The 25,898-nt window shown below is 38.6% G+C and overlaps 3 protein-coding genes across 13 annotated transcripts; 1 reads left to right on the forward strand and 2 right to left on the reverse strand.

Annotated features, from left to right (window-relative positions):
* The first annotated feature begins 10 nt into the window (after positions 1–10).
* Positions 11–8,601, forward strand: LOC148371439 (peptidyl-prolyl cis-trans isomerase FKBP14-like). The gene is made up of 4 exons (XM_088329518.1): positions 11–372; positions 990–1,150; positions 3,374–3,501; positions 5,944–8,601. The coding sequence occupies exons 1-4, from the start codon at positions 179–181 to the stop codon at positions 6,106–6,108; spliced, it is 648 nt and encodes a 215-aa protein (XP_088185644.1). The 5' UTR covers positions 11–178; the 3' UTR covers positions 6,109–8,601.
* On the reverse strand, positions 6,686–18,748 carry LOC148371440 (WAS/WASL-interacting protein family member 3-like). Of its 11 annotated transcripts, XM_088329509.1 has the most exons (9): positions 18,533–18,748; positions 17,121–17,219; positions 15,431–15,548; positions 14,303–14,344; positions 12,448–12,609; positions 10,803–11,459; positions 8,810–8,971; positions 7,592–7,693; positions 6,686–7,506 (listed from the first exon to the last, which is right to left on the reverse strand). In XM_088329509.1, exons 2-9 carry the CDS (start codon positions 17,208–17,210, stop codon positions 7,466–7,468), a joined length of 1,374 nt encoding a protein of 457 aa, XP_088185635.1. In that variant the 5' UTR covers positions 17,211–17,219; positions 18,533–18,748; the 3' UTR covers positions 6,686–7,465. The 11 variants fall into 11 exon arrangements, with proteins under 11 accessions (XP_088185635.1, XP_088185641.1, XP_088185639.1 ...); XM_088329515.1 differs by lacking the exon at positions 14,303–14,344; XM_088329513.1 differs by lacking the exon at positions 8,810–8,971.
* A 2,414-nt stretch (positions 18,749–21,162) lies between these two features.
* On the reverse strand, positions 21,163–24,991 carry LOC148371441 (uncharacterized). Its single transcript, XM_088327867.1, has 2 exons — positions 24,661–24,991; positions 21,163–23,175 (listed from the first exon to the last, which is right to left on the reverse strand). Exon 2 carries the CDS (start codon positions 23,153–23,155, stop codon positions 22,784–22,786), a length of 372 nt encoding a protein of 123 aa, XP_088183993.1. The 5' UTR covers positions 23,156–23,175; positions 24,661–24,991; the 3' UTR covers positions 21,163–22,783.
* Positions 24,992–25,898: the final 907 nt, after the last annotated feature.

Raw genomic sequence — 25,898 nt, forward strand, 5'->3', positions numbered from 1 at the left:
TCTTGGGGGAAACTGTCTGTGGGCGGAGTTTGGCGAGAGAAACAAGCCAATCAAACGCATGCTTTCTACAGCAGCACCTACCAATGAAAGTCACTGCCACGTAGATGCGTCGCCGACTTGCAAGTCTGTCACGTTAGTGTCCACCTAAAATTCCCAACCGGAATCTTCCAAAAAGGGAATGTTGTTGCAAGTCCTGAGCTGGTTCTGCTCCTCCCTGCTGTCTTCCGTCTGCGGTGGAGCTCTACCGGAAGCAGAGCTCGTGATAGAAGTCCTGCACAAACCTTTCCTCTGTCATCGCAAATCCAAGTATGGAGACATGTTGCTGGTCCACCACCAAGGCTCCTTTGCAAATGGAACCGTGTTTCATGACAGGTAGAGAGCTCATCATTTGAAACGATTACAACAATGGTCTTAAACTCATTTTTCTCAGGGGCCACAACTAGTGTCTGGGTAAGGTGGGGCCAAATTGGGTTTTACAAAAATCAAGTTGTTTATCTGTGACACCCTCAATCTCAAGAAGTCTCAAAAGGCTGTATAGACTACCATTACACCATCCCCTGATCTGAAACCTACAGTAGGGCAAGGGAAAAATTCCATCTATGTAAAAGCAATACGACAACAAAAACAACATTGGTATGATAGTTTATGTATTTTTGCCTAGTATTCAAATCAATGTTTGTTCTGTGCTAAATGAAAGTTTTTTTGTACCACTAGGAGGCACTAAATACTATACACTGTCCCTTTAAGTTTTAAGACGACCCTGTAATAGTCGAAATGTAGGAAGTAGAAAACTTAAAAAATATATAAAAATGAAAAATACTACAGTGTTGGGCTGTCATGGCCTGCAAGGCCCTTTCCGCTGGCCTAAAAATATATGAATCATGTGAAGTTTATTCTATTTTGTCCTCAAGTACTTCCTAATATAATAAATATTTTAAAAACAAAATCTGCCACCTTGTATGCTTTCATATTTCATTTTATGTGTTCAGTCGTGGTGATCCTGCTGATGGTGACAAACAGGCAATGTGGTTCACTTTGGGCATCAGGGAAGCCATCCACGGCTGGGATAAGGGCCTGCAGAACATGTGTGCAGGAGAGAAAAGGAAGTTGATTGTACCTCCATCGTTGGCCTTTGGGAAAGAGGGAAAAGGTACTGCCAAGCCCGCTACTGTATGTTGAAGAGCATGTACTACTTTCCTATATCAAGCATGAGAACTGTCTGGACTCCAAAGTTTCATTCCTGATGGAGCATGGAAATCTTTTTGGTAAGCTTACTCAACACTAACAATTTGTGATTAACACCAAAGAGGAATTACTTTTTTCTTTCGACTTGTTTTGAGCAGTGGTATGGAATTTGGAACTTTTCTACCCACTGCCGCCATCCTCTGGCTTGTGTCAACATTGCAGCCACAGGTTGTTCACGAGGCACGTGCAAGTATGTGTATTTCTTAGATGCACTCAAATAAATTATTTTATCAACTTTATTGGAGTTTGGGTTGCAGCTTGAACTCTACTTGAAGCAGACCTTGTTAAAACATATTTAATAAAGAAGAAAATATTCTTTTTTTTTTTTTGAGACGCCTCAAACGACGCACCCCACTTTTAACACCTAAGTTGTGAGGGGTGAAACAAATGCTTAAGTTGAACGAATTCACTGAGATTTTGATTAAACAGAAGAAGAATATTCTGGGCAATGTGAGGTACAGAACACGGCTGTAAGGGTTCAAAAATCCAAAATGACTGAAAATCACTTTAATACAAGGAAGGCGTGCTAGGACCGAAAGAAAACTCTACATTACACCAGCCTTTGTCTGGACCAGGTCTGGCAAGTACTGAAACTCAAGGCATTCTGCAGTGACTGAATAGTGAGTTAATGAATGCATATGTCAATAACTCATATTGATTATATCGATAAATAAATAATTACAATCAAATATATGAATAATCATGAAGTGCGTTGAATACGACTAAACAAGTGAATATTTGAATAACGGAACTAATAATAAGTTAAAAATGAAAAACTCAAACTTCCTAAATACATATGAAGTGACACATTTCAATTCTACAACAACAAACAAAAGCAACAAAGTATTACATTCACCAAACTCACTCTTAAAGCCCCATGCGTATTTTATAGCAACCACTCGTAGTGTAAAACACTTCTTTCATTAAAGAAACACTGTTGATTCAAATAATGAACAACAACACGTGTACCATATCATAAGCAGGATTTTGTTAGACTCCTAGGTTTAGAATGTCTTCAATAATAATGACTTGAAGAAGCTGACATGTTTTGATCACTTCGAATGTACTTTCATATCTGTTAACCTCAGCCAATTGCACCCCTTAACTATTGCTATCTTCCTCATTAAGCCATCATAAACCTTACAAACACAAGCAGCACCTATTTATTCACCGCAATCCAGACTATGTAGAATGCAGTGACAATATTAGCAATTTACAATGATGTCGCCTGCTACCAGTGACTGATACCGTCTGGATTAAAGCCAAAAGGAGTAAGACGAGATCCGTCTAACCGTTAGACGGATCTCGTCTTACTCCTTTTGGCTTTAATCCAGACGGTGCTGTTAGACTCTAACCGGAAGCGAGTGCTTTTTTAAAGTTTTCATTATTTCATTTACCGTACACATATTGCTATATGGCGTTAACAATTTTAAAGGATTAAAAAGTATATAAAATACGAGGAAAATGTATAAGTTAACAGGTGTGTAGCAGGTCCCGGTGGTGCTTACCTTACACTTGCTTTCCACAGCTGAGCCATGAATGTGATTGGTTGCAGTCTTATTATTCAGGCATCTTCCACTTGTATATTCACTGTTTACTTCTCAAGCCACCGGTGTTACCCACATGGCAGCAGGCTATGTCTTGTCACTAGCCGCTATTGTTGTTTTTAGCTGCTAAAATACAATACAGTACTGTAAATACAGAATGCCTGCAAGTAAACATTGCTAATTCCACCCCGATGCGTGACATATTCAAGTTTAGTCCTGCAATATTTAACTTGCCTTTTTAGTAGGTTTTTCCATTAGCCGTTAGAGTACAACAGCTCTGATCAACTCCAGCTATTCACCCTTTTCAGCAGCTCCGGTCTTTTGTTATGACTGGCAGAGATTAACAACTGCTCTTCTCACCCGTTGCTAGCTAAAATGAATCCTTGCTCTTGCAATATGGAAATAATCTTCCGAATTTTATCGTGTGGTATCCTTCTGCCTTCAATAGTGTCTCTTTTTTTAATGCACGCACTTCTTCTCCTTTGTAATCTACCTCTAGTTGTAAATTACTACACTGTCAGTTTAACGACTACGTTTGTACTTTGGAGATCTAAGCTTTTTCACCTGGAAACCCTTTTTAGGCAAAATCCCGCCAGAGAGCACCTTAACTTTTGTCGTTGAGCTGCTGGACATCAGGAACGGCCCAAGGTCGCACGAATCTTTCCAGGAGATGGACATAAACGATGACTGGAAGTTGTCAAAGACTGAGGTGAAACAAACTCATGCGAGATATGCACTAGTATTTAACCTAGACCTTAACATGTATAGGAAACATGAAAAAAATGTATATATTGTATACACATACGGGGTTCTCGCAGAACCTTGAAATTCTTAAAAGGCATTAATCTCGTGATTCTCAAAATAAGGCCTTAAATGGCATTAGAATGTCTTAAATGCAGGTTTGAAATTCTTAAAAATGTGAACACATTAATAGGATTTATATTAGTTTGAACTTAACATTTATAAATTGTCTTTGTGAATAATTCACCAATTTACCCTATTTTCCGCACCGTGTTATAAGGCGCACCTTCAATGAATGATATATTTTTAAACTTTTTCCATACATAAGGCGCACCGCATTATAAGGCGCTACAGTAGAGGCTGTAGTTACGTTATGCAACCAATAGATGGTGCCGCGCTAAAGGCAATGTCAACAAAACAGTCAGATAGGTCAGTCAAACTTTATTAATAGATAACAAACAAGCTTTCCACAACTCCATTCACTCCCAAAATGAATAAACAGCTGTTTTATTATTTTCTCTGAGGTAAAGCATTTTCGTGACACATCTTTAACATCTTTGAACAACAGCAAGGCATACCATGTTACTTTTCCTACATTTAGTCAACACACAAAAAAACGTCTGATACTGTTATGGTAAATTAAACGTTAGTGCAATCACAATATAGCGTAATGTACAAAAACAATAACAAGTGCAAAACAATAACAATAAAGCAATAACATAATAACTGTAAAACGTAAACACACAAAAGAAAAACATAAAGCTCACTCTATCAGCTCCTCATCTACGAATCCCTCGAATTCTTCTTCTGCAGTGTTCAAATTGACCATCTCAGTGAATGGGCCATCCAACACGTCCGGCTCCGTCTCATCAAGGTCGTCATTAATCGAGTCAGTGTCGCTGTTGTTGTTGTTGTCTGGCAGTTCGGGGACAATTCCCGTCTTCCTGAAAGCTCGGACCACAGTTGAGACTGATATATCAGCCCAGGCATTTACGAGCCACTGACAGATGGTGGCGTATGTCGTCCGGCGCTGTCTCCCCGTCTTGGTGAACGTGTGTTAAGTTCCCGTGCCAGCGCTGTTGCCTTCATTCGAATAGTGATTGTACTGAAACTTCTACTTGCTGCTCTTTGTTCAACAACCCACTGTTCAAGTCTGTCCTCTAACTGTGGCCATCTCTCTTTATTGCCACGGAAACTTTGTTTAGTCTTCTTTACTTGGCGCAGCTTATCCTCATGCTTCCTCCACTTCCGCACCATCGATTCATTAATGTTAAACTCTCTCGCTGCTGCTCTATTTCCGTGTTCTACTGCGTGACTGATCGCCTTGAGTCTAAACTCTGCGTTGTAAGCGTGTCTCTTAATAGGAGCCATTTCAGGGTCTTTATACAAACGCACAAATAAAAGAAAATCGTTGTTTAATATTTCCCAGTATGCAAAGCGCACTTCTTCTAACCGGAAAATGGAGTCGGTGGCTGCTTACCATAAGTTGCGAGACCTGTCGCGGCTCAATATTGATCCATATATAAGGCGCACCGGATTATAAGGCGCATAGTCAGCTTTTTTTTTTAAAAATCAGATTTTATGTGCGCCTTATAGTGCGGAAAATACGGTACTTTGGTGGCAAGATGGCGTGACCACAATCAAAACGGTGATGTGCTTTCAGTCGGCGCATTACTTAGGTTTACCCACAATACACATTAAAACTTCGGACAGAGACGTTTAATTTGGACCCTGCCCGGGAAGTGGACATGGCTAAAAGCGGTGCCAGGTCATGTGTACAAGGTAAAATGTATAGTGTGCAAGAAATATTTGTGTTTTATTATTTTGTTTTAATTGTGGGTTTTCTTTTTTGACGACGTGGTCTTGAATTTGATTTCAAAGTGCAAAAAATAAGTCTTGAAAAGTCTTGTATTGAACTTGCTTTAAGCTGTAGGAACCCTGACACACACGCTCACATTATTTTTATATACATATATATATATATATATATATATATATATATATAATATTTTGATTATATTTGGATTAGATTATATTTAGATTAGATTTATATTGTATTTACATTGTGTTATATTTAGATTGTATTATGTTATCTTTATATTATATTTATATTATATATTGTTGCTATAGCCCCATACTTCAAAGGTAGAAAGAAGAAAATCATTGTTTTTTTTTCCAATAATCATTATACTATAAAATGTAGTTTACAAGGAAATAACATCATTCAAAAGTTTGTTTCATATTTTTTTACCCACCACTTTTAACACTTGGGATTCTTTGGCATGTCACTAGAGGGAGGCTCTGATTGTAATCATGCTTGTATCGTAATCTCAAATCAGAATTCGGGTGTACGGCACAGAATGAAGTGACTGTTAAAATATTAAAATATGCCCCGGTTTTGTTCTGGCAGGTAAGGCAGTACCTGAAAAAGGAGTTTGAACGTAACGGCTACCCCCCTAACGACACCTTGCACGAGAATATGGTCGAAGACATCTTCACCAAGGAAGATGAAAATAAAGATGGCTTTATATCCGCCAAGGAATTTACATACAAGTACAAACATGATGAACTTTAAAGGGGCTGTACGGAATTTGGAACTTTCTGCCGCCATGTGTCATCCTTGCAGCCTCAGTCAACTCGTTCATGATGCGTGTGTACGTTTGACATTTTTTAGAAGCGCACAATGGATTCTCGCCTCCTCTCACATGTCCGTCCGTCAGTGAGAGAAGCCCAAGCCCTAACATAATGATTTACATTTTAGGCCTAGTCCGACCAAAAATTCAGGCTGGAGATTTTTCCCCTAAATCAGGAGTCTCAAACTTGCAGCCCGAGGACCAATCGCGGCTGTCAGGATGGTAGTTTAAGGTCCCTGCCTAAATATGAAAGTGAAAGGGACAGTGAGTATAATTTGCCCACTAGATGTCGCTGTATTCTGTTGTGCCAATGAAAACGAGTGGTAAAAGCACATCAGATGAAGGCAAAATATTACTTATTACTTTTGAAAAGAATTTAAAAAATCAATAAGACATAATTTAAACTCAAGAACAAAAGGGAAAGAAATATTTTAAAATAAAAAAAAAAAAGAAATTTGCATTATTTCGTTTTTGTCATTTTTCTCTGTAAACCCTTTTTTTCTTTTTCCTTTCTTTGCTTTCTTTTACTCTACTTTTCTTTTTGTTTTTCTCTTTCAACACATTTTATTTATTATTCTCTATTTTTATTTCTTTAAAAAAAACTTTCTTTTTGTCCTTATTTGAAAAAGGCTGGGTAAAGATTGGACAAAAAAGGCTTCTTCTTGCTCACTTTAAGTTTCCGTAGTTTGTAGTCATCTTTGAACTCATTTTTGGTTGCACTACACAAGACGGTGACATCTAGTGGACAAATATGAAACATCGTCCCTTTTTAGAACAGCGCGATGTTTTTATCAGCCCTGTTTTTGAGGAAAGCTCCATTTTGCCCAATCTCACCCGGATCCTAGCTTCAGCGGCCCCCAACTCAATTGAGTTTGAGACCCCTGCTTCAAATCAAAGTGATCAATAACATGACTCGAAACATTTCCTCCAATTAGCCAGCAGGTGGCACTTTTGTCAGGTTTATGGTTGGTACATAATAGAGGAAACTTCACATTCAGTCCAGCCATAGAAAATGCTCAGATATAGTACAAATCAAGGATCTGGAACAATATAAAATAATCTGCATCTGCAATTCATTTAATCTATTCTGTTTCCAGATAATGAACTACTTTAAAACTATCCATGTCAAAAATAGCCACTTGAAGATGGGAGCACTCCTCTCACATAGAAAACATTACGTTCCAAGAAAGTCAGAGGTCACATACTCTAGTGAGCGGTGAGACTAACATCCCAAATCTTCATTTCCTGTGTTTATAGTGTTTTCCAACCTTTGTATCCAGGAATTGTAAGTGATGACTATCATCTGAGGTGTGATTTGTTCCCAAGAGGGACGGGATGTACTGTTGAAAGGATGGAGAGCCAAAAGAAAACACTGTATATTAAAAGAAAACAAGTAATTATAAGAAAAGGGATGTAATACTGCACCTCTGTTGTCTTTGCTCGGGTAGATGCGGGGGAAAGGCTTGAATTCATCGGGAGGGGGTAAATCTTCGATTGGGTGGAACTGGAATTTGGATTCAAAGTCATCTGGGTGGAGAAACAAAAGCATATTGAAATTTTCATCTTGCATTTTGGATTACAAATGTATCATTATTTTTGTGCTGTGCTTAGTGAGAGAAATTCACACTTCTGTGAGACGAAAATCGACTTGGGTAAATAATTAACAAAAATCACGCCAACACATGTTGTTTTCTATCCCAACTTCTATCTTTGTTTTATTTTCTTTTTCTTGTTTTTGTGTGAGATTATTAGCAAAGAAAACTCCATAAATCAGAGTATGTGTGTCTTGATTAAAGTATACCTTACTGTCAAAAACAGTAAAAAGAATCCGTTTAAAGTTGTGTGTAACCAAGACCTTCAAATTAACTTAAAATTTTTCATCCATTTTCCTGATATAATTGTCTAAAAAAGAATGTGGTGCTCCAAAAAAAGGTGAGACGAGTTTGAAAAGAAAGAACTCGGCTTTGTAATTTAATTGGTCAATTGATTATTTGTAGAAATAATTTATCGACCACACATTTTGCCAAATTATTCTTTTATATGCAAAAATATTATTCCTTCCTCCAAGATGAGCAGTTGATTTTAAAGTGCAGTAGCTTTTGGTATGACACAAATTTGCACATAGATATTAGAACAGTACTGAAAATTTTACCTATTTATCCTATTTGTTAGGGTCTGGCGCGTCTCCGTCCACCAGAGGGCGCCAATAAAGTTAAGTCCAATCACCCCAAACTTGTCCCCGATGAGCCAGACCCTTCATAAGGACATTTTGGACAGCACCCAGATTCAGTTCCCACTTTCATTATCCATTATTGCCCCTTTCCAGTCCATCCCAATTTGTTTTTGTTTTTTTGTGTGTGACTGCTATTGTTGTTTTTGACCGTTTGTTTGTTACTTTGTTGATGATTTTGTTAATAAATGCCATCCGTTTTTGAGCACCTAGCCTTTTCTGTGTTTGGATCCACCGCAATACCACAGCACTTTTGTTCATTTTTTTAAACTAATTTTTAGCTTTTGAGTTTTAGTTACATGTTTATCCTGGAGTGCCACGTCAAATCTCGTAATCAAGGTTCCGTTTTTTTTTAAACAATGACAACGTAGTAATTTCTATTCTTTTCTAAATGCCATATGCCATTGGCTCACCTAAACCATGTAGGTGCCCATTCCTGATAATGGAGGGAGGCAGGGGAGGAGGAATGCGATTGGACAGCTCGGTGGAGGGCGAGCGCGCAGGAGGAACTGGAGGAGGCGCCAGACGGGTGATGGAGGCTGGAGAGGAGTCATTGCCGCGGTCAGAAATGTGATCTTTACCATGAAAAATGCATTTCAATTGGATATCTTGCCAATTGGTCATGTTACACGACCACATTACCATCCGTGAACGAACCGCTTGTTTTTAAGGCGTAGTGCGTATCATTTGACCATATTGCTGTATTGTGTAGTGCAGGGATCACCAGGGTGCCCTTTAAGGACTGTTTAGGTGCCCTCAAGCCTATTCCGAAAATAGCTTAGTGCTGCGTCATTGTGATTTTTAGTAAAATGTATGGTTTATTGGTTGAGTCTATGTAACCCTTTTGAATAATTAACATGGTACTAACATAGCAATAGCATGATAAGTTGTTATTTTAGAAATTCAAATAAATCTGGTTTCTTGGGCATCATGGACTAAAACAATCTATTCATGTATTGATGATCATTTTTAAGCAATTGAGAGGATAGAATGAGAATGTATTCATGTATTAAAAAATATTCATCTTTTTTTTAATTTATTTTACGGGAAACACCATAAACTAAATTCCTAATTAGGGATTTTATGAAGCTAATAAGCAAAAAATGTTGTTGTTTTTTAAAGCTAGCTAGCTTTCTTAATTTTTCACTCTTGAGCATGCTAACTAGCAGGCTTTTTAAATTTCTGCATGCTATCTGACTAACATTTGACCTTTTTTGCTAGTTATCAAGCCAAATTTTGGTCTCCTTTCTAGCTAGCTATCTAGCTTAGTTTTCAGCTTTCTATCCATGTATTTAGATGGCGTTTCCCTTTTTTAGAAAGCTGACTAGCTCCCTTTCAGTTTTTTACCTGTTTACCTTTATAGCTAACTGTCAAGCTACATTTTTAGCTATTTAGCACACCATCTAGAAAAGTTAATATTTTAGAAAATTACTATCAAACTGGGAGCCTTTTGTGCAAATTAATGATAAAAAGTAGCTTGACACTTGAAAAAGGTCGAAGACCCCTTGTGTAGTGCAACCAAAACGGGAGCTAAAAAGCACAGGGAAGAATACAAACTTTCAAGATTTTAAGTATAAATCCACACCATTTTCTTCTCATTTTTTGCTCAGCCTATTGTTTTGCGTACCATAACCGCAAGATGGCGTAAAATAATGTCAGCTCTCTTGGTAAGGCTCATCTAATGTAAAACAAGTACACATTTATTGACCTAAGAGTATTTGAAAACATACACGTACAGAATATTAATGGTATTATTGTTCATTTTAAAAGCAACATTTTTTTGGATTAATTAGATTTTCTTTCACCACTAATACACAATGTCCCTTTACCTTACTCAAATTAACTGAACAAAAATTGGGTACATTTATTTTATATCTGTATACAGTACTTATTTTTTTACAAACCCACTCCCAAAATTATTTTTTGTATAATAACGAAAAACTGTTAATTAGTTTAAAATTTCAAAATATTGAGTTATTTGTGAGAGTTAGAGGGTAAGGATTCACTAAAAATGAAAAAAAAAGGAATTTGTTTAAACGTCGCCCCTCCCAAATAGGGAGCCTTTACTCTGAGTTTAAAAAAAAGATAATCTGGTTAAAAACAACCCCAAAATATTTGTAATCCAAATAAAATTATTTTATATTTGTTTATAACTTACAAAAAAGGTCCTACTTTACAGAAGCCCCAACCTCCTAAAATGGAATAATTTTGTTTGAGACAACCTGACCAATTGGATAAAGTTAAAATCTATAAAGTTGGATCCAAAAAATTCAAGTGATGGTATTGTGTTTTTGGAGTAGTTGTGTTTTGCCCTTTTCTACTTAACTGTTGAAAGGTGTTCCTCAGGGTTTATTTTTGAGTACCTTGCGTTTTTTACTGCATCGGCTTCACATTTTATGAACGTACCTGCACTTCTGGGCACAGCCGGCGGCCGCCGGGTGGGAGCGTTGCAAGGGTATGACGGCGGTAGAAAACGTAAGGCCGGTGAGGGCACAGCTAGAATTTTGGGCGGGGGGGGCGGGACAGTGGTTGGACAGCTGGGGGTATAAGAAATCGGAAGAGGGGGAGGTGGCGGTGGGGCTGGAGGTGCTTGGGGGTTATAGTCCCGTAGGATGGGAAACCGGGCAGTTTCGGATTGGACGACAAATGTTGACGGGGTGAAGGACCAAGAGGATCGGTCCCGAGGGAGAAAAGGGGGGTTGTAAGATGGCGGGGGTGGCGTTAGGGGTTGCATATTGGGGGCGTTTTGGTAGTGCTGCGTGGGCAGCCAGGTGGGTTTTGCGACCGGAGGTGGGCAGGAAGGTAAAGGCGGAGGTCTGTTGGCGGGACGGTCCTGGAAGGTTTGCAGAAGGGGTGGCGGGGCAGAAGGCGGAACAGGCAGCTTTGCAACAAGATCAGCCACAGGAAGAGGAGCGAGATGTTTGCCAGCATGAGTCGGCGAGGGCGGGGCAGAAGAAGAGGCAAGGGGTTGGGGCCTGATACTGCCCAGGGGCCCGATTAGGTCCGCAAGAGTTGGCGTGTTCCAAAGTGGCTTGAGCGAGGCAGATGAACTTGAGCGGGACACTTAAGAACATTCACACAAAAGAATTGAGTTACAGTGATACTGCTATATACGAGCACCTCTACAAATGAAAATTTTGGTATACGAAGTTTATTTGCAACAAAAATCTTGCACGCTATACGAAGAAAAATCCAGTTCAAGAGCAAACCCAGAGGCTGCCACAAGAGACTGCTCACTGCTCGTGATTGTTTACCACCAGCATAAAAATAAAAGAATGTGCAGTTAAACATGTTTATGTGCTCGTTCATTTTAAGATACAGTAACTTTAATTTTCAGTGTACCGTAAGTGCTTACGTATCATCAACAATCTCTCGATTTCATTCCTGTCGACCTCAGACAATTGCTCCTCCTATGAATGATTGGAAATACCCCTATTAAGCGACAATAAACCTTACAGGCACACCTATTTACTCACAGCAAGACCGATGACGCTGTCGTCTGCTACCAGTGACGGAAACAATCCAGATCAAAGCTGAAATCGGCAAGACGAAATCTGTCCTTTTTTTTTTTTTTTAAATCTGTCATATAAAATTTGTTATACGGCGTACATGATGTGAAAATATCAAAAAGCGTATACAAATCTGGGAAAGCATATGTTGACAGGTATGCGAACTCCGTGACTCCTCACAACTCTCCCCCCTTCTACCGCAGCACGCACATTTGTTACTGTGCTCGTAATGAACTCATTTTATCTTATTAACGTCTTATTTATCTTATTACTGTATTTTTTTCACGTTTAAGTACTGTTTGAAGGTGTTTTTAGTGATCAGGAATATATATTTTATAGCCATGTAGGGTTCACTTGGATGCTTTTGGGAGGACAGGAGCGGATCCTTTACTTTTTAATTATTTCATACAGGGAAAATTCACTCGTGACACGAGTAATTAGAGCTAGGAGTACGATCCCGGAACATATTAAGCTTGTAAGAAGAGGTACAATTGTTGACATATTCAGATAAAAACCATTTTGAGGGCTGAATTTGTGCCAACCTGGTGTCTTGCCTGCAGAGTCATGTTGCCCGATAGGCCTGAGGGTCGGGAAGCCCCCTGCAAAGAGTCCCCCTAAGGATGGCCCCATGGAGGCCGTACCTCCACATGAAATCTGAGTAGCACCGATAATGCTTGAAACATCTCCACTTGTTGCCTTGGGCTCTAATAAGCGTGCATGACACATTTAAAAAAAAAACAATACAAAACAAACATTTTCAACATTATTATAATTTATGTTTTTTTTTTTTAGTTTACCGTATTTTCCGCACTATAAGGCGCACCTAAAAGCCTTTATTTTTTTCAAAAGCTGACCATGCGCCTTATAATACAGTGCCCCTTGTTTATGGAACAAAATTAATTCGCAAAGTCTTGCAACTAACTTGCAGCCGCCGACTAGATTTTCCCCCGAACGCCAAGTAGTCCGCGGTGTATGCTGGGATTTATTTAACGGCGTTTCATTGGCTAACCAATGTGTCAATCATAATTTGAATGGATCACTGTTGGCTAAAGTTATTCGGAGGTCAAGGGGAGGATCCTTTTTATCATTTACAGGCTGGCATTGGCTTGAACGGCAAAACAAAGCCTGCAACTGGCCAAAAAAGACGTGTCAATCATCAGTTGAATCGATCACTATTGGCTAAAGTTATTCGGAGGTCAAGGGGGGATCCTTTTTATCATTTACAGGCTGGCATTGGCTTAAATGGCAAAACAAAGCCTGCAATTGGCCGAAAAAGATGAATGTGTATAGCACGTGGCTGACGGCATACAGAAAGCATTTTTTTACTATTTTGTATTTGTAAATATTTTATTCTCCTGGATTTACTAAACTCACGGATATAAGAGGACCATGGCTGCACATTATTATGAACACAACGACTTCGGTGAGCTACTCTGTCTATATATATTATCCCTGTATCTTGTTTCAGACTGAACTCGATGTTTCTGTGATAAGCAGTGCAGATAATGAATGGAGTGTCTATTTTTAAATTAAACTCAATTCCAAGTGTTTATTGTCATATATACAGTAAAGTTGCGAGCGAAAAAGAAAATAGAAACTAAGGAATGGTTGGCATTTCTTGAATCCCAAGACTTTAAGCTTCCGAATGATGGAACGATGCGGGGTGCGCCCTATAACCCAGTGCGCCTTATAATGCGGAAAATACGGTAATAGTAATTCAAGTCATCTAGCTGGATTCTATTTGATACTGTCATTCATAATGGCGCTGCAACTATCGACCATTTTAATAGATGACTACTCACCGACTGTTAAGGTCTGGCGTGTCTCTGTCCAACAGAAGGCGCCTGATTTGTTTGTAATTGACCGTATTGGCTTGAAGGTTACCTGAATATTACCGAGGCGAATCATACTCCGTTTGGGTAAATTGTCAGATGCTCGCTTTAAATTTTGGGGCATAACCGGTCTACAGCTACGGTCCGCAAGGACTATTTTGCAAATGTTGAAAGTCGTCTTAATAAATTGCAATATCCAGGCTAAAATTCTCCCAAACTTCAGAAGTCTCGGTACGCGTTATTGATGTTGACGCCATAATTTCTGTGTGTTACCGCTCAAGACAGAGAAACTATTGTGAATGAGCGACTCTCAGCAGAGACTATAATAAAGTAAGATGCCTAACTTTGTTAGAAAAACGTGTATGGCCACTACGGAATTTATTTACTATTTACTATTTGTATTCTTGATTTTTGTCCATAACTTCGACTCATTGTTGCAGGGCTAGAAGCAACTAGGGCCCATTTGACCTGAACTGGATGGTGAACACAGCCCGCCCAAGGCTTAAGCGACCTAAGCAGGCGCATGGAGCCCAGCGACCACTAGGGGGACCCCAAAAGCAATTACCTTTTTTGGTGCCATCTTCGTCCCCATTGCCACTTTGTCTGCCTAAGACAAAAATACTTCTATAGAAATACAACAAAAATAATAAGAAATAACTACAAAACTATCATATATATATATATATATATATATACTGCTTAAAAACGGGGACTTCGTATATTATATTGTTTTATCCTAAAGAGAAAAAATATTAAGGAAATCCTACAAAAATACTACAACAGTTATACTATAATACAAAATTCTACTACATAAAATGATTCCAGAACTACTACAAAAATATGACAACAGTAATATCTCAAATATTAAATAAATATTACAAAAAGACTTCCACAGAAATGCTACAGAAATACAACAAAATAATACTATAATAGAACACACCACTAGAGAAATATTAAAACTGATGTATTAGAACAGAAATGCTGCAAAAATGCAACTCCAACATTACTCCTAAAAAAATCTACCACGGAAATCAACTAAATACAACAGAAATGGTACACAAAAAAACCCACTACAGTTACACTACAAGAATACTTAAGTCATAAAACTACTTTAATACTACAGATATATTATGAAAATACTACAGATATACAACCAACATTCGATTGGAATGCTACGGAAATACTACAAAAATACTACCAAAAAAATGCGACTGCCGAAATACTACAAAAAACCTTCAGAATCCGACTCCAGAAATACTAAAAATATACTAAAGAAAAATACAACTACAGTAATACTTCAAACTTAAATATCAAACAATGGTTTAAAACAGGGAGCCAATATACTATTTTGCTTTAATTGTGAGTGTTTTAAAACTAATGTGATGAGACTTATCTAGTTCAAAAGAAATATAAGAACGTAAATGTCTGCATGTTTATATAAATGGTAGTCGTCTCCAAATTTTTTAACCAGATGCAGCCCTCCTGGGGACTCCTGGATTAGGAGATGGAATTAGTTCTAGTAGGTATGCAAATTATCAAGTAATAGCCCCCCACAAATCTCATTTTGCTTAGGGCCCCATGAAGGCAAGGGCTGGCCCTTCAGCTTCAGTTTTAAGGGTGTGCAAACTGAGTTTCGACGCTGAAAATGTTTCAAAAATAATGAGAAAATTCTGTGTAAGGTGTTTTCACTTACTGTCTACAACAGGGGCACTGCGGTCATTGACCTGTGAGACTTTCTTGAGTCTGGTTCCCTTCTGGATGTCGGCTAACAGGGCGCTCCTGCCTCCGCTAGATTGGACTTCTGTTTGGGACTGACACAAATATATACACAACCTGTGAGTTTTAAAGGTGTTCACTGACATTTAGGCAAAAAATGTGTCGTGTTTCTCCCCACAATTGTATAAATATGGTATATGCGGTGCCAGGGGACCCGAGAAGTTTAGTCCCAAAGTCAACCCATCTGACTGGAGCGAAAGATCTTAGAGTGGATGGACTTTGAACGATGAGGGAATTGAGGAAGGAGGTCGTGGGAGGAGAAGCTTGTCGTTCTGGTGAGGGAAAGTCTTTAGGATTTAAAAGCGTTCAGCAATGTGAGATGGCAGCCCAGGGAATTTATAGTAGAGGGACTGTCGAGGGTTTTCCTGTGTTGTTTGCTCCTGGTTAACAATCGTTGGATGCTGACCGTGTGTTGTTTGATCAGCTAGCTTGGAGTTAGTGCCGGTTTTCCCATGTCCCTTGGTTTATTTTTGCCTGGCTTCGCGTTTATCGTAGCCGTTGCAGCTTTTTGTTGTTGGTTCCCAGTTAGCCTGGCTGCTCACTACGTGTTTTTTGGTCGGCCAGCCTAACGTTTTTTGCCCACCTTTTTTTTTTTAATTTGGTCCCAGTAAACCCCTCGTTGGCGGCTCTCTCTGTGTTATTTTTGCCAGTTAGCCCAGTTTTGGTTGCTAACTAGATGTTGCACCATTACTGCATCCTCCTGCAACACAAGCCCAAGGCATTCTCCACAAAAACAACCAAACTTTGCTTAAAACACCGATAACCTCTTAGACTAATTAACACATAAAACAATATGGCGATTGGCTTGCAAGTGCGTTGGTGTTACTCTGATGAAAGCATAGCTCAGGATGTGAAAGACGAGATATGCTTTTAATTCGATTCAATAATTAATAATAATTATATTTATTTGGTCCCCTTAGGGAAGGAATGTCAAAAGTCTGGCCTGGGGGTCAGTTGCGATCTGTGATCAAATTTTTACTGGCCCGTGGCCTCTGTCATGCATCAATATCTCTTTCTGGTCTCTCTTTCTCTTTCTCTCTAGACAGAGAGACACTGCTAGACAAAACATGCCAATTACATCAAGCTGGAAAGAACAACGTGAAAAGGTGAAGAAAATGAAAGCTGTTTTAACGGTACAGCAGTGCTTTTTTTCACGAGACCCTGCAAGTCAAATGAAAATGTTGCAATGTTGCGACGCAAGCACTGCAAACATTTCCCAGAGGCTAAATTTATTAAAGACTGTTCGAAGAACGCCAAGCTGAATAATCGGCCCTCACACATTTTCAGCCCACCAAGTCTGGCCCGAAATTGGGCATTCTCAGGGTGGCCTGGCCGTAAACATGTCTTTCTTCAAAATGCATCATCTTTGAAATTAATTGGAATAAACTGATAAAATGTCAATAGATTTTACACAAAGAACATGTACTATTTCATCCCATTACGCATGCAAGGGTTTGGGAATACAATTAACATCACCTACAACTCAGTAACCAATTCAGACGCTTTGCACCTGCCATGGAAACTGAACACTGAACCTCTTTTAATAATTCAAATAACTTCCAGGTGTTAAACCGAGAATGGAGTACTAATGTTGGGGTTTTTCTTACCGGTTGGAGTGCAGTGCAGGGAAGTAGAGGGGGAGGAGGAGGAGGAGGAGGTGGTGGTGCCGGGGGTGGAGGCGGCGGAGGTAAGGGCATCGTTGGAGGCTGTTGAAAAAAAAATTCAAATAAAGTCGGCTAAAATCTGCTACTGTTGCTCGAGAGCGGACCTCTCGCCAGATTTTTCCTAACAGGAAGCCCTTTCAGCCGCAAAACAGGAAACAAAAAGTACTCCATCCTCCCCGGAGAAGTCCCTCTTCTCCCCCCCTCCACCCCTTCTCGACCTGACTTCCCACAATGCACTGAGAAGAACAATAGTTTGCGTTGTGCAAAAGGTAATTGACTCCAATCTTTTGACGTCTTTCAGTCGAAAAATGCAAGTTTTTTTAAGGATAGAATAGTCTTTATTGTCGTTGAGTACAATGTAGCGTACGTTGTTTACAACAAGAATTGTTGTGGCACTCCAGGAGAAACATCAAACAAAAGGCTTAAAAGGAAAGTGTGTTTTATTAAAGAAAAATACATGAACTATCGTATAAAAATACATCTTTTAAAATATACTCTTAAGTCAAAAACATAGTACTTATTTTACACAACATGAACCTCACTTAAAGGGAGCTGACATAATTGTGCAACAATCAAACATGTAAATAATGACCCATTAAGTAAATGTTTTATTTATATAGCCTTTAAACACAAATGTGCGAAATTTATTTTATCTCCGAGCCATATGTACTGATGAAAAGAGCCATATGTGGCTTGTGAGCCCTAAGTTCCCAACCCCTGAACTACAGACTTGCTTCTTTTTTGACATACTCAGAAATCTACAACGGGCCGGATTTTTTCATCTTGTGTGACAGAACAGGCACGCGGGCCGCATGTTTGATATCCCTGCATTACACCATACAGCGACATCTAGTGGTCAAATACTACACACTGTCCCTTTAAAAGCTAAGAAAAAAAGATAAGATGAAGAATGATATTAGGATAGAAGGGTAAATGTGGCATTAAAAGTTATTCCTTGCAAGGAGGTAATTTATGATGTTTGTAACCGCTGATGGCAGTAAATAATTGAAAACAACGCTAGGCATTTTGGCATTCCCCGGCAAATGTAATAAACACGCAAGTGAAATGCTGTGCTGCAAAATTATCGGTACGCCCGTTTCAAAATGAGTTGACATTCTGACCACTCGAAATGAGCTTGCTAGATAACTGTCAGGCTGCTCTTCAGTTTCTATTTCGATCACTGTAACTGTGTCAAACATCTCCGTCACGCTGACCAAAGCTTTCCGAGTGTGACCACGTTAAAAATAAGTTTAACTTTTTGCTTAAATCATGCATTTCGTGTTTTAAAAATCAACCTTATTGACACATCATTATTAGCTTATGCAATATTAGTAAACAATGAATATGGGGCCTACCTTCAAAGTCAGAAATCCACCTGCTAACTTTCAAAAATCCTCATTTGGCAACCTGAGCTCATAGTTTTATTTTTAACCTAACGGGCCATGTGCGATTAACCCCAAGGTGTCAGTAGAAACCTTCAAAAAAGGGAAAAGAACGTGGTTTAGTTGAGTCCACGATGCAGTTCTGCGCACAGGAACAGTGGACTATTGACTGCTGTGGGAGTTCGGTGCTCTCACATATATTTACGAAGTGGGCTGGCCAGCACAAAACTGCCGGGAGGGTCCAAAAAATGCAATCTGAACTGAGATTCACAACTTTTACTGACAAAGATTGTATTTTGGGGAAGTCTCCGTCGCATCAAATAATACCAAAATAATATTCTTCTGTTACATGTAAAGCAACAGGTTTTTTGTTTCCTCTGTCACCTAGTGGATACGTTATATATTTCTTCTGTTGCTCTTATCCATAAATTACTTAGAAAATTTAACCTGGTTTGGTTACTGTTTAGCAGCGGTGGTGGGCCTCCTCCGCTGACCTAGCAATATCTGAATTATGTGTTGTCAATAATGTTTTGTCGATGAATACCAAAATAATTCCAAACTATCAATCAGGTTTTTTGCATTGCTTTCCCTCTTTTTGTGCGACTTGCTGATGGGTGCTTTCATATTTAAGTATTTAACCAATCACATTCCGACCATTACTTTGTTCCCAGGATCAGAAATCTACCCGGAGGCCTTCTCATTCAATTCTGCAGGCCGTGGGGCATAAATAATAATAATAATTTCCTTTGTATTGTCATTCTTTGTAACAATGCACACAGAACGAAATGTCGATACACCTGACCCGTTGTAGCGAGTCGATGCAGCCGCAGCCAACAGAGGGCGCCGCCATTATACCAATTAGGTATGTCTCGGCCGAGGCGCGAACCAGCGACCTCCCAGTCTCAAAGCGGGCACACTACCATCTAGGCTACTGAGCTGGTAATAAGTGTCAATAAAGAAAGTGTAACAGAACGTCAGCGGTTTCACAACCTATGATTGGGTAGGGGGCGGTAATGAAAGTCTCACACCAAATAAGTGAAAAAAAAATACCCGTGTCCACTGCTTCTGTCAAACGGACATTTCCAACCCTAAACTGAATAAAATCTTATGCCAGAAATATGACAGGACAGACTTGACTTTCAGCATTAGCTTTGATGGCGGCAAAAAAGAACTTCCTGATGGAACTGAATCACACAGATAATCTACAATTGGGTAATTGAAATGTTCTTGATGAAAGAATGTATATCATTCACAAATAGAAGGGGATTTTGGCTTACTAAAATGTGATTATATTCCTAAATAATATTATACATTTATGAGGTTCTCATTGAAGCTTCATTCATATATGTGTCACAGCTGTAGCTGAAGTAAATGTTTTATAATTATAAAGTAGTTATTGAGGGTTGGATTGATTCAGATGTAGCACTACTGAAGGCTTATATGTGAAATATACGGCCCGCCACTGCTGTTTAGTTATGACTACTTAAATGATATTGTAAAAATAGTGATACTTTTTTCATCGATTTGTGTAAACTACCGGTAACTTCTGTCATATTCTTCACTGGAATCTTTTTCAAGGAAACTTCAAATGACCAAACTGCACCATTTAAAATGAAAAATTCAAACCTTTTTGTCTTTCTTGAGTACTCTTAGAGCAAGATGTCACAAAATCTTATCAGTTCCCGCTAGGTGAGCCTTATGTTATGTAAAATAAATACAAATTTCTCGACTTACAAGTATTTTTAAAAAGGCACGTTTAAATGATGGTTCATGTATTTCTGCTTATTATTCAAATCAATATTGTTTTTTTAATGAATGACGTAGGCTATTATTTTCTACCGAAAGCAAGTCCTTGATAAAAACATTGTCCCTTTAAGAGGATTTTGATCAACAAGGAGACTATAAATGATGCAAATTAAGAATGGCAGATCAGGCACAAATCAGTGAATTTTTATTATTTTATTATTCTATTGCAACGATTGCTCATTTTTTTATCGTGCATTGTACTGTTAAAGTATAGTAAAGTGTAAAATTCACACTTAATGCTTTGCTTTTGAACAATGCACAGTATGTTTTTCAAAGATGGTATTTTTTTGGCATCGGGTCCACATTGCAGTTCCTGTTTGGCTCTTTGAAAGTTGATTCCCGTAAAATACAATCTTGTAACAAGACCCATCTGAGCTGAGTTTTGGGCTCGGTGCCATTTAATGACTGCCATGTTTAGTGAACTGAAGTCATTTTCAGCGTCCTCTAATTGTAATCTTTTACAATGCAAAACGATAAAAGATACCACATATTTCTTTACATTTAAATCCGCATTTGCTGAGAGATTGGAAAAGAAAAGACATCCTTTTATGAATGATTTTCACGTTTTAAAAGGACAGTTTTCACGTGAAATTTAGGTTCCATTTAGATCATATTTCTTAAATGATTATTCACATGTTTTTACTCATTAGGTCTTAATGAGATCATTTTGAGTGTTTACTATACTTTAAGCTTATTAATAAGGCAAGGTTCTGTCGCTCAAATTTATCCTGGTTAGCTCCAAAGTGACTAAACCGGATAAGCAGATGTGACAGTTACAAAAGGAAATAAACACGTCATGAGATGTAAACAATTTGATTTATTGCTCAGGGGACCTTCATTTTAATATTCACAAGTGGTTTATAGGCAGCATAAAACGAAAACCAAAAGTCAAGAAGCGGAGTCACATTCTTGGATACTTGACCCTTTTGGATGCATCGACTTCTCAACTTGTTGGATTTTGATCCTTCATTTAAGACGAATACTGCTTTGAAAGCTAACTCAAGTTAATTCAAAGCTTTAAAAATGTTTCATCATTGTGAGTTAAAGGCAGGGTGTGATGTTTGAGGTTTCCTTAAAAAGTTGAATATTTTCTATATTAAGTATGTATTAACAATGTCCAACTGAGTTAAAAAAGCCCTTATAATTGGGTTTCCACCACGCCTGATTTTATCTTTTAGCAAAGCTGTTCAGGGTGGAACACGGTAGGTAAGAAATGCGGGGGCAGGGGACAAGGTGGAGAGTCACTTTATACTCGTCCCTGTGTCTTATATTGTTAGTGTAGCATGAAAATGGTGAAAGTAAGAAAAGTCCTGTTTCAAGTAAAGTCCAAACACCAAAAAAGAAGAGTATAATACGAGATTATCTAAGAAACGCATGTACTTGCACCTGAACATATGGAGTTTGACAGAGGCTGCAATGATTGCAAAAGCTAGGATATGGTGGCCGCGAGTTAAGAAGTTACAAATTCCGTACAGCTCCTTTAAAGGTGCGATGCGTCTTTTGAGCTTTGTGCTTAAAGAGTTATAAGTAGAACATTTTTTCTACTAAGTATGTGTTACAATGAGCAATTGTCTTCAAAAAGCCTTCATATTTTTTTTCCACTGGCCTACCTGCTTTTATCTTACTTTTAGCATAGCTGTTTCAGCCACAGAACACTTTAGGTAAGAGAAAAGGAAGGAGGAACATTGGAGAGTGACTTTACGCACGTCACGGCAGTTTTTTGTTAGTGTAGCATGAAAATGGTGAAAGTAAGAACAGGCCTGTTTCAAGTACAAGCGAAACGCCAAATCACCCCCTGGTTCAATTTAACTCTTTGGTGTCAAGTTGGGAAGCGCGAAGTGAAATGAATGTGAGTGTGATCTTGCTTCTAGCTACCCCTCACCATGCAGGTATGGCTTTGATAGATAGATAGATAGATAGATAGATAGATAGATAGATAGATAGATAGATAGATAGATAGATAGATAGATAGATAGATAGATAGATAGATAGATAGATAGATAGATAGATAGATAGATAGATAGATAGATAGATAGATAGATAGATAGATAGATAGATAGATAAGTTAACTCGGGTTTAAAGTGTAACTTTGAACGCACTTTTTAAGAACAAAATATTCTCACTCTGAAGTAAAATTTACAATTTCACAAACTTTTTTCATGAAAGCTTTTTTGGAGAAGGCACATCCTTCATTTCACCACTCCAACAAATTATTTTATAAACAGCAAAAGACAGGGAGGACGTGGCACAATCTCAGGTGATTGGCTCAGTATCAAAACAAATCTGCAAATCCGTTTTCTATGCCGTTCGTCTCCTCTCAACCAAGCCAAGGAACCTTCATCAGAAAGGAAGGACTTTCTTCTTTCTTCCCGTCCTCTCCAATCAATTTTGAACTTCTTGCCCCTCGGTCACCGACCGTCACCGAACGTCGTCCTTGGCCGGGGCCATGTTCTCAGTGCCTTTTTCCTCCACGGGGATCCCGATGCGGGCCCTGGTCTTGACTTTAAAGCGTCCAGAACGGGAAATGTTCATGTTCCTGCGGCAGGTTTGCTCGTTGAAGAGCGACTCCATGTGCGAGTCGTCGTAGGTTTCGTTGCTGAAGAGGCAAGTCCCATTGGCCGGCTCTTGCTGGGGATGGGTTGGCTCTGTGGCCGTCTTGGACTCTTTGGATTTCACCTGAGCGAAGGGGTCGAAGTCTGGTTCGTAAGCGCTGGCGGAGCCCGTCTCCTTGGGGGCCCCCGGCTTTTTCTTCGGCAGGAAGGCCCTCCACCATTTCACCCGCTCTGTCATGATTCGATGAGGGGCCGAACCTATTAAAATGTATAGTAGAATTTAAATTTTCTTTATTGTCATTGATTCTAATGTTGTGTACGTTGTTTACGACCAGTGTTGGGAGTAACATGTTACAAAGGAACACATTTTGGTGCGTGACTCCAATAATTTAAAAAATCAGTTCACAAATAACAGTGTCTGTATTTCTTTGACTATGAATCATTCCCTCACTGAAACACGCATGCCAGAAACACTTAACATGGTCGATGTATTACATTTAAATACAGTCACAGTGGTCTCTTTTTTTTGCAATACAACGTCTTGGTCATCACTCAGAAATGGAGTCGGAAATCTTTGAGTGGTTTAAAGTCAAAATGGATAAGGAGTGTCTCCTCCAAGTGTCCACTATGAAGGCTCTACTGTTTCCACAGGTTGTCGTACACCAGGGGTCTTCAACCTCTTTCAAGTAGAGAGCTACTTTTTGTTAGTTTGGTGTGCATATCTAAAATAGCAACTTAGCTAGATGGCTTGTAAAATAGCTTAAACGCAGCCTGATAGTTAGCTAGAAAAGTAAACAGGTAAAAACTAAAAGGGAGCTATGTAGCAAGCTAAACGAGTTAAAAACCAACTACCGGTAGATAGCCAGATAGTAAGCTTAAATTAGCTGCAAAAAAAAAATTCAAAGGCTATCCAGATAGCTTGCTAAATAGCTAAAAATTGAAGATGATAGCTAGCTCCAATGCTAAATAGGTAGCCAGATAGCAAGTTAAAGTAAAATGGTCATTTTTTTTTGCTCATTCTTTTCATAAAACCAATACATTGGAATTGAGTGTGTTGTATTTCCTGTCAAATGAATTAATAAAAGAACGGAAAAAAACTCTGGTGTACACGTTTTTCTCCAATTTATTTTATTATGTGTCTAGTTTAAAGCAGTTTAAGGAGGTTGGCTTCAATGCGAGTAAATACGGTCATTGGTAACTAGATATCTTCTTTCAGATCAACGCACTACTTTTGGGTGTCAGTAATCTTGGTAACACAATTACTTTTTAAATGGAACTGTAAATGTAACTAATAACTGTACTTAATCTTTTTTTCCAGTAATGCACCCAACACTGTTCATAAGATTAGATGTGGCACTCCATAATAAACATGTAATAAAATACTTCAAAATAAAACAAACAATGTAAAAATATATATTTGTTATATTGTACATCATATCTTTAATATTATTGACAACAGAGATTTGCAGAATCAGTTATTACCATATTCTTAGGGTTCAGATTCATTTTTTTTCTATTGACTGTATGAATCTGATTTTATTTAACTTCTAAACAAGGCAATTGTGATTTCCTTGTAAATTTGTGACTTGAGACGGGATTTCCCAGCTGCTAATCTTGCACAAGCCTTCTTAGTAAAACTGGTTGAATGAGTTGTGGGTAAACCTAAACAGTGATTCACGACAGCACATTCGACACCAAAAAATGATTCAAAACCGCACATTCGACACATCAAAATGAACTTACCTGAGATGGGAGACTTTTTGACAATGTTAAATTTACGAAGGAAAATAAAAAACACTTTTGATGAGGATTTAATTTCAGTTCGCTTGTTTTGCCTTAAAAAATATCCCAAGTGCTCCAAACGGAAGAGTTTGTTGATGAAGCTCTCTCACTACACGCCCGGTTGCGTGTATCCCTCCTGGTTTATTCTAGTTAAATATTCAGATCCTTTCTTAAATATATATATATATTTCTGAAATATTATGAAGAAATACTGCAGACACAATTGTCGCTTTTGCAGGAACTGAACCAGCAGGTTTCTGACTCCGAAACTCTCAGGTAGTCGCACCTGTACTCGCTTCTGGTTGGCTGGCGCGATTGTACCGGTCACGTGAGCCCCACCCCAAGTTTGCCAGCTGTGCCGTGTGGGCGGGACAAACCAGGGAGTATATGTATATCTTCGGTGAGTTTTTTTTTTTTTTTTTTAATAAAAACAAATCTTTTGTTATGTACGTGTTCTTGTTTGACCCAACCCTGCATTGACACGAAATGCAGTTTACAAGAATTAAATGGCAAGTAAGATTTCATTTCACTGAGGTTACTGAGGACAGGCGGAAAATGTAGTACTGTAGTCAATAACTATCACAACAGTCATCTGCTATTTTATAAAATGTACTTAAAATTACAAAATCAATCGGGGATATCAAAACACACTTTTGTTATCTTATGTACAGTGCCATTAAAAAGTATTTGCCTTCTTCCTGATTTCTGTATTTTTTGCATATTTATAACTCACAAAGGTTGCAAGTTGTCAAAATAATTTTAATATCACAGAGAGACAACCCAAGATAATACACGACACATCTCGGAGGTAACAAAAGACTGTCGAAGGAGCTGCAGGCCTCGCTGGCCTCAGTTAAGGTCCATGTTCATGACTCCACTATAAGAAAGACACTGGCCAAAAATGGCATCAGTGGGAGAGTTCGAAGGCAGAAACCACTGCTGTCACAAAAGAACACAAGGAGTTGACTCACATTTGGCCAAAACCATTTTGATTATCCTTAGCACCACATCCTATGGACTGTTGAGTGAAAAATAAAACTTTTTGGGAGAATTGCAGCCCGTTACATCTGGTAAAAAATGGCACAAGTCAAGTCAAATTTATATATATAGCCACAAAAATGTCTCAAAAGGACTGCACAGGATTACAATGACACAATTACCTGATCTTAAACCAACATGCGGGCAAGGAACAACACAAA

Source organism: Urocampus carinirostris, chromosome 2 (assembly GCF_059441175.1).
Source record: "Urocampus carinirostris isolate Australia breed hairy pipefish chromosome 2, RoL_Ucar_1.0, whole genome shotgun sequence".
Lineage (NCBI taxonomy): Eukaryota > Metazoa > Chordata > Actinopteri > Syngnathiformes > Syngnathidae > Urocampus > Urocampus carinirostris.

Excerpts from the sequence above, each read along its gene's own strand:
- LOC148371439 (XM_088329518.1), top strand. The coding sequence starts at position 179 with ATGTTGTTGCAAGTCCTGAGCTGGTTCTGCTCCTCCCTGCTGTCTTCC. Across the intron at positions 1,151-3,373 it reads CTTTGGGAAAGAGGGAAAAG|GCAAAATCCCGCCAGAGAGC; the intron begins GTACTGCCAAGC and ends AACCCTTTTTAG. Across the intron at positions 3,502-5,943 it reads GGAAGTTGTCAAAGACTGAG|GTAAGGCAGTACCTGAAAAA; the intron begins GTGAAACAAACT and ends TTGTTCTGGCAG.
- LOC148371440 (XM_088329505.1), bottom strand. The coding sequence starts at position 17,210 with ATGCCCTTACCTCCGCCGCCTCCACCCCCGGCACCACCACCTCCTCCT. Across the intron at positions 14,345-15,430 it reads CAGTGCCCCTGTTGTAGACA|GCAGACAAAGTGGCAATGGG; the intron begins GTAAGTGAAAAC and ends TTTTTGTCTTAG. Across the intron at positions 11,460-12,447 it reads CTCTGCAGGCAAGACACCAG|TGTCCCGCTCAAGTTCATCT; the intron begins GTTGGCACAAAT and ends AATGTTCTTAAG.
- LOC148371441 (XM_088327867.1), bottom strand. The coding sequence starts at position 23,155 with ATGACAGAGCGGGTGAAATGGTGGAGGGCCTTCCTGCCGAAGAAAAAG.